Raw genomic sequence first — 8602 nt, forward strand, 5'->3', positions numbered from 1 at the left:
GTCTTGGGGTTTTGTGAGTTGTCGTTGTTTGGTGTGGGTTGTGGCCCTGGGAATCCAACCCGGGGCCTCGTGCATGCCGGGTATGTTATCCGTTATCACTGGGACCAGGACGCCTGCCAGCAACACCTCCAAGGAGGAAGGCTTTGCTTTGGTTTAGGAGGACGCGGCCTATGGTCATTTGACCCCAGGTGCTTAGTCAGCACTCATGGAAACAGGAAGTGCTTAGTCAGTACTCATTGGCAACAGGAACAGGAAGTGCTTAGTCAGCACTCATTGGCAACAGGAACAGGAAGTGCTTAGTCAGCACATATAACAACAGGAAAGGGAAGTGCTTAGTCAGTACTCATGGCAACAGGAACAGGAAGTGCTTAGTCAGCACTCATTGGGAACAGGAACAGGAAGTGCTTAACACATAACAGAAACAGGAAGTGCTTAGTCAGCACATATAACAACAGGAAAGGGAAGTGCTTAGTCAGCACTCATGGCAACAGGAACAGGGGCAGGGAATAGCTGCTCACCTCACGCCTGACAGAAAGCAGAGAGGAGAGACAGAAGCAGCTGGCAACAAGACACCCCTAACCCCCTGCTCCCAGTGACTACCCCCCAGATGGTGCCTCCTCAGGTTTCTCGAGTCTCCCAGCATGGCAGTGACACCTGGGGACCCAGGCTTTACACAGGAGCCTGTGGGAACATTTCCATTTCAGACTATACCTGGTGAGTGCTCAGCCTCTGAGTGCCCCCCGGCCCTGACAGTGTCTTTGTGGACGTCTTGTGTGTGCTGGGACACCCTGTCACAGCTGTGAGGCCTTGAGAAAACCGTGTCTTTACTGCTTCCTGTTCACACGTGTTCACTTCCTGTTCCGTGTTCACAGCTGTACTTCCAGGACAGATTGCTCCAACGGGTCACTGAGGTCACTGCTGACAGATGCCAAGAGGCGTTAGGTTTCTCTGTAGAGGGCCATTGTTCCACTGCGTGGTGTTTCTTGTGTTTGTAGAAGGCAACCATTTTTATTGAAATAGTATTTCAGCAGCTTATTTCTGCCACTTAGTGTTCAAAACACCTTTGCTATAAAATCTTCAGTGAAACATAAATTTTCTGTCCACTGCTAAGTCAGTCATCATTGACATTTAAAATACATTCGCGGACTTATAAACCTAGATGTCATTTGACCCAAAATGCAAAGAATCAGCTCAGAATCACGGTTGGGTTCTCCTGGGTATTCCCATGACACTACAGTCCTTCTCCCCTCTGAACCCGCGGCAGGACGTCGTGTCCAAGATGCTTCACGTGGACCCGCAGCAGCGCCTAACAGCAGTTCAAGTGCTGAAACACCCCTGGATTGTGAACAGAGAGTACCTATCCCAGAGCCAGCTGAGCAGACAAGACGTCCACCTAGTAAAGGTACCTGACGTTAGGCCAGAGCCCTGAGAGCTGGCGTGGGGATCCTGGAGCAGTGCCTCACCATTGGTGAGAAGACACTGTAGCATGTGAAGTCACCAGTTATAGGTACACAAGCGTCACTTCAGCACACGCACAGAAAGCGTGTTTGAATGGCAGCTTTGATGTAGGGGTGGTGTTTGGTAGCATGGCTGAACAGGCCTATATCCAGAGGCCTCGTTTCTGGACCAGAAGTCTGTAAAAGTCCCCTTCCTGCTAGCAACCCCTGTCAGGCAGACCTGGAGTCCAGGCAGTACCACCCCTTCTAAGAAGTGCATGTAGTCCCAGCCCAGTCCTGTTGGAAGTCCATCCTGGATCTTTCTCGGTGGTGTGGGGCTGCACCAAGATGAGCCCAGCTGCCCACGTGAGTCCAGACTGCTTCAGAGTGGCGGAGCCTCAGGAACATTGGGCATGAGTCCTGGGGACCCAACTGCCCCCAAGCACATCTGCCTTCGTCAGCAATAAGATGATGGCATGACCTTCCCAGGAACTCCACTGCAGTCTCAAATACTCCTAAGGCATGAGCCCCAATTGAGCCTGGGGGATGTCATGATGGTAGCCATCATTTGTGGACTGATTATATTGTGCCTGCTATTACATAGATTATATAGTCTGCCTGCTACCCTCAGTGCCCCAGTAATCCCGGAGGAAGGTCTTCCCTGATTTGCAGGGGTGTAAACTGAGGCTCTCAAGATCCTGTGGCTCCAGCTTCCCACTCAGGAGTAGACGGGCACCATGCTCACCTACCCTTCCTCCCTCTTACAGGGTGCCATGGCCGCCACCTACTTCGCCCTGAACAGGACCCCACAGGCTCCAAGGCTGGAACCTGTGCTATCGTCCAGCTTGGCCCAACGCCGAGGGATGAAGAGACTCACGTCCACCAGGTTGTAGTGGCCAGCCGAGCCTGCCCTCCAGCCGCAGCCTCCCTGCCCAACATCCTCTCAGGCCCCCAGACGCCAGATACAGGTCCTGTTCATGGGCACTCGAGTGCCCACGAGTCCAGCACAAAACCGGGTCTGGCCTTGGCTGCCTGTTTCCTTTGCAGCCCCGCAGAGGGTCCTGCCCAGGATGTGTGAGCCTCGCCGCGCCGCCCGCTCTCCTTTTCTCCCGAGTGAAACCAAATGAACCTGTCACCTCATAGCACCCTGCTGGAGCCTGCCTGAGCTCGCTCGGGGCTCTAGGTCTTTTCATACCATGGCTTATGTTCCAAGCAGAGCACTTTTACCATTCTGAAGTCAGTTAAGTGGCCAGCCTCTCACAAAGGCATTCTACTGTCACGATAAGAATGTCAGTGCAGGGCCCCTGCCAGGGAAGAGCAGGATGCTCCCGGATGCTCTGATCTAACCAGTGGCTGTGGGATGGCATCCAGCTTAAATGCCTGGTCTGTCCAAACTCACCCAAAGAGTGTCCCTCCCTCTCCATCCTCTGGTTCACAAATGAGATGCTGGTGGCCTCTCCCTGGCTCTATCACTGACTTGTTGGGATGAAAGCTCCCAGCCCAAGAGTCAAGATGGCCGAGTCTGTTCGAGAGCCTGATTCATGGTGGTTGAGAGAGGAGCCCCAGGAAGCTGCCAGGCAGGGCCAGCACCTGCTGTGTGTCCTGCTGCTCTCCAGCGCTCTGGCCCCGGGGACCCTGGAGAGTGTGGGGGCTCCGCCATTGCCGCTTACCCTGGCGGCTCTGCATGCGTTTCCTGAGGAGGTGGTGGTGTGTTCACGCTCGGCTTCCCTGGTGCACAGAGGAACTGAAGAAATGGAACTTTGTTTCCTCCCCCGGCTCTTCCTTAGCCCGGCTGAGGACCGGAGAGAAACCTGAGACCCTTGGCCTCGGAGAGGCGAGAGGCGCCAGGACAGGCCGTCGGCAGGAGTGATGCACTTCGTAGAAGCCGTGGTTCTGTGTTGCATTTTGTGTTTCTGTTGTGTAGACCTGTCTCAAAATCACACTTCACCAACAGTGTTTTCAGGGTGTGGTCTGTGTGGGGAGCAGGGTGACATTGAGTGGGCTGTCTGTGCACTCGGCGTGCAGAATAATAGAGTGAGACCCTTCCTGCGTGGCATGCTCCACTCAGCCTGGCCCTGGAAGAGGCACGTGTGTGTCCTCCACTCTCTCTGGAGGGCAGGGGTGTTCCAAGGATACCCCCATAGTGGGCTCAGGTCAGGGGACACTATACTGTGGCTCAGAAGCTGCCAGTCTGAGGGGCAGCCCTTCTGCCCAGGAGGTGTAGGGACACGTGTTGGTCCCAGCGAGCTTGCACTGGGCCGTAGCCTCTGTAAGTGAGCCTCTGTACCTCACGCAGCTCTAGGGCCCAGCACCTGCCCCCAGTGGAACATATGGAACACAATTCCTTTGCTCGGTCTAATTATTTCAGACCTCAAAATGTAAACTGATTTTACAAGCTTTAATCGTTCCACTGGACTCTGTTTTGTTGGAGAATTATAAAATACAAAGAGTAGGAACAGGCTGTGACTATGTGCCGTTTTCACAGTGTCCCTAGGGAAGGTCTCATCTTTTCTCAATGGAAAATGCCCTGCCCAGTGCACTTCCCTACTAATTTTTGATGTCTGGGTCCTTCCATTTCTTGATATAAAGCTAGTGGAAAAGAATAGTGGGTAGTCTCAGTGACAGACTCTGTCATCTTAGAAATGAACAGAGCCCCAGAATCCTCTGAGGGCCCTTCTGGCACAGATCATATGCCAGATGCCAACAACCCTTGGACTGGGTTTGTTTGCAGCTTCAAATCTATGAGTTTCAGTGAAGAGAAAGAACAGAACATAGAAGGCATCCCCATTGGTCACATGGTCTCATCACCTCTTTTTGGTAATGTCAGCTTATCTGCCTTACACTCACTCTCAAAAAACGGGATGGCGGAGGCCATCATACCAAACTCTATTTTTGAAGTGTCTGTGAAGCATGTCACATGTCTGTAGAGGATGCTGGTTCAGCCCTGCTCTGTTGAGAGTGAAATACCTCGACATTCCCACCCTCACCCAGTACATGATACTTGAAATCTTCGGTAGTCAGCCTAAAGAGCATGTGGCAGGATTATTTTAATTCCTGTTCTTTAAAGTGCAGCAGCAGGCGGCTGTGGCATGTAACCCCAGTGTCCCGAGCGTTTCCCTTGCCTCTCCAGTGAACCCTTACCCCCCAGCGCGATGAAAGGTCCTCTGTTCTCTACACAGTGACTGAGGCTCCCCCGCAGCCCATTGTCACCGCCTGCTTGGGTTTTAGAAGCTACAGAATCTGTCCTGGGAAACCCCAGCCTACATCCCAGGCCTCCCATACCCAGTGGTCACTTTTGGCAGCTCCTGTCCTGATTGGGATGAGAACATGATAAGTGCCCCACTGAAGGGGAGTGGGGGGTTTGTCAGATTCTACCCCAAAGTCAATGGCGGGTAAGCCTTGAGCATCCGCTGTCCTACAGTTGTGTCATTTTCAATTCCCCGTGTGCCCTGATTTGGGGATATTGTTTGGCTTTTTAAGTGAGGATAGTATCTTGTGCTATCTAATGTTGGCAGTATTGTTTATAAATGGTGTTCTTCCTTAAGATGCCCTTTGGGATTTTCCCTGCGTTGTACTGATTCTCTCAAGCACAGGAGATACATGCTGTGACTCTTCATTCTCTCTGGCGGGTTTTGCCACCCTTCACCACCTGCAAGACTGTGAGACCCCTGGAGTGGAAAGGACTCTGTGGTCCCTGTGTGGCCGGGAAAGGTGGAAGGCGAAGCCAGCATGGCTCATCCGTGCAGGTGACACACACCTGTCCACCCTGCCCCGCCGCGCACTGCATTTACATGCTCAGCAGTTACGTTTACAGTCCACTCCACGTTCACACTTTCTGTCTGTGTTTGGGACGGGCGGCCACTGTACAGATATTTATTATGCTTTCCAGACTTTCCCATGAGATTTTTTGAATAAACATGGATTTTATGAAGTGTAATCTTTTTCTGGAATAACGAGAACCTTTGCACTTTCTATGTTGCTACGAATAACGGTTCAGGGACCCACCCCTCGTTCCTCCGTCTCCTCCACAGACTCCAGGTCGCCGTGAACCTCTGCTGCCACAGAACCTCGTGGGGAGGTGGTACAGAAGTCTGTCCTTCCCCTAAGAGTCCTGCATACTTATGTGTGTGCACCTGCCCTGGGAAGCTGGAGTCGCATGGGTGTATCCACTTGAGAGCCCTATGTGTACATGTCTGTGTGCATTTGTATATGTACACCTCAAGGGAAGTGGGCCAGAATACCATCTACTACACTTTCAGAATCGTGAGAGTGTGTGTGTGTGTGTGTGTGTGTGTGTGTGTGTGTGTGAGAGAGAGAGAGAGAGAGAGAGAGAGAGAGAGAGAGAGAGAGAGAGATTATGCATAAAATGCATACACATGAACGTCTAAGACTATGTGCATACATTGGAGCATTATGTACATGTATGTTTGTGTGTGTGTAGACAGGTATGAATTGGGGGCATATTTGCATAAATGCAAGTGAGTGTGCATGTATATACAGGTGTGCTAGCACATTTATATACATAGGCATTTAGAGTGTGTGAGATGTGCTTTCCTGTGCTGAGCTGGGAGCAGTGAGGAGTTAAAGCGGGTGACCGAGAGTTGCTTTGTCACCCGACCGCACAGGTCCTGCCTCCCTCTCTTAAATTAGGTGTAAAATGAACCCACGCTGTTGGTCTTAGACTCTTCAAACCCCATGTTTGGTAAATTCCCGAGCAGTTTGTGTCGATGGCAGCACACGAATGCCCCTGCTCACCCTCCTGCACTGTGTCCCGCGTGTACCATACAAGCACGGGTGTCCGCTTGGCCAGGGCTGCCCCTCTGCAGAGCAGATCTTCCTGACCCTGTTGGAGCTCTGAGCAGGCAGGAGCACCAGGGTCCACTGGAGGGATTTCAGGCCCACAATAGAGGCACAAGAACCAGCTGCTGCCCCTGAGGGTGTGCTCACAAGATACCGTGAAAGACATGAAAAGAGCATCTGGTCCTCTAGTCCAGCACCGTACCTCCTCTTTGTCTCCCAACCTGCCATACAAACGGGTTCCAGTGATGTTGATGTTGACAGGAGCAGTCCTCGCTGAGTCCCACTGAGTCTGGGTCTGCTTCCAGGCCTGTGCCTCTGTGTTTTCTTGGTTGGAGGAATCAGGAATGTGAAGAACCGCAGTTTTTCAGCCTTCGCCCCACTTGCAGGCCAACAAGTGAGCCTGCCAGTCCTGAAGATGCTAACAAAGTCCCGGAACACCCCCCACCCCCACCCGCGGGAGAGACCACACAGCTGACAGTGTGAACCCCTTATGCTCAGCATCCCCGAGGGTCCTAAGCCTTATGGGGTGATGGAGACTAGCCAGGTGGACTTATGTCATAGCTAGGGATTCCTAGCTCAGGAAACATCAATCCTTCAAGAAGGGCTGTAAGCAAACCTACCCATAATTAACACCAAAGTGAGCCGTATCTGTAAAAACACTGGACTGGAGAGCTCACCTGCCCTTGCCTAGAGAGAGAGACAAGTCAATGCCCCACACTGTCCGCTCCACAGGTGGCCCTGGTGAGTTAGCCAAGAACCGAAATAGCTGTGGCGGCCAAGTGCAAGAGGCCCAGAGACTTGCCCCCCCCCCAACACACACACACACACACACACACACACACACACACACACACACACACACACAGCAAGCGGCTCTGGAAATCCCAAATGCTGAGTGTCCTCTGCGGATCTGTGAGCCTGGGAGAAGGACGTGGGGCGTGTGCTGGAATGTTACTGTATCTTGTGCTATTTTTGTCAAGACAACTGCCCTCCTGAGCTCAGCTGCATCTAAGCAGCATCTGTCTCCACAGGATCGCAAATGGCCCTCTGCACACTTGGCCCTGGAGATCATTTTTCTCAAAGGTCAGGCAATTGTCGGCCCTAAAAAGGGTCCACTGGGCACCATCAGCTCTGTTGGGAGTAAGTCTCAGAGTGGCCCACCTTACTCTGGGATTCATGAGTCACTTGAATACAGGAACAAGGGATTCTAGTAGTTAAGGCCATGACCTTCCAGGTAGGATGAATAAATCTCACCTGTAAATCAGACCCAACAACACTCAGCAGCCACAGCCAGAGACCGCACACCGGGAGAGAGGCTCTTCCAGGTCACATGATGTAAAAGTCACCTGACCTGAGAGCTCTGTCTGCTCTGTCATAAATGTGGTCCTAACTCTCAAGAAATAGGTGCCTGTCAGCCTGCAGAGGAAGGAATAACAGGTAAAATGCAGAGCGGGCCGAGGTGGCCAGCCTGCAGGGGTGGGTCGGAGACTGGAGGAGGATGCTGCTGGGTCCTGGGTAGCTCAGGATCCAGAGCACAAACCTGGTCCTGGCCCTGCTCTTCCAACAGTCAACTAACTCATCACCCTTATCCACTTATCTACTTGATACCTTCATGGCTAGAAACCAGGACCTAAGACAAAAATAAGTGAGCCAAACACAGCGGCACCCGCCTGTGGTCCCAGCAACTGTGAGCCTGAGGCAGGAGGATCACCTCAAGAGTTGGAGGCCAGCCTGGGCAACACAACAAGGCTTTACCTGAAGATAGAACTGCAAAATGTAGAACTAAAAAAAATACATATGACATCACTCTGCTCTGGTGGGAAAAGATGTCAGATAAACAGCCAGGCAGAAATCATCTTCCGTAAGTTCTTTTCATCCCACATGAGCTTAGGCGAGGGTCGCCTCATCACAGCACCAGGTTCAGCTCGGCCATACTGTCAGCACGGGCTGGGAATGGGTCGCATCTGCCAAACCACCTGGTCCTCCCGTGTTCTGCCCCAGAGTGTGGGGTTGCTGGTAGGATTGGAAACCCTGGCCTTGGCTGACTGGACAAATCCCACAGGCTGCCACACTCCATGTTAGTGTTTAAAACTCAGGACCTGAGCCGGGCAGTGGTGGAGCACGCCTTTAATCCCAGCACTCGGGAGGCAGAGCCAGGCGGATCTCTGTGAATTCGAGGCCAGCCTGGGCTACCAAGTGAGCTCCAGGAAAGGCGCAAAGCTACACAGAGAAACCCTGTCTCGAAAAACCAAAAAAAAAAAAAAAACCTCAGGACCTAGAAACCAGATCCCTCAGGATTTGCTGTTCAGTCCTGAATTTCAGCTGAAAAGGTGAGTGTGCCCTCAGAAGAAAAGAATGTTTACATT

The 8602-nt window shown here is 52.2% G+C and overlaps 1 protein-coding gene across 9 annotated transcripts in view; it reads left to right on the plus strand.

The window, feature by feature from the left end:
- Positions 1-5373, plus strand: part of Rps6ka2 (ribosomal protein S6 kinase A2) — a 295100-nt gene extending 289727 nt beyond the window's left edge. For all 9 annotated transcript variants that reach the window (XM_015994842.3, XM_076552902.1, XM_042262424.2 and 6 more), the window contains 2 exons: positions 1265-1402; positions 2204-5373. In XM_015994842.3, coding sequence (XP_015850328.1) covers positions 1265-1402; positions 2204-2329 — 264 coding nt within the window. In that variant the 3' untranslated portion in view covers positions 2330-5373. The remainder of the gene's footprint in view (positions 1-1264; positions 1403-2203) is intronic.
- Positions 5374-8602: the final 3229 nt, after the last annotated feature.

Source organism: Peromyscus maniculatus, chromosome 16, assembly GCF_049852395.1.
Source record: "Peromyscus maniculatus bairdii isolate BWxNUB_F1_BW_parent chromosome 16, HU_Pman_BW_mat_3.1, whole genome shotgun sequence".
Lineage (NCBI taxonomy): Eukaryota > Metazoa > Chordata > Mammalia > Rodentia > Cricetidae > Peromyscus > Peromyscus maniculatus.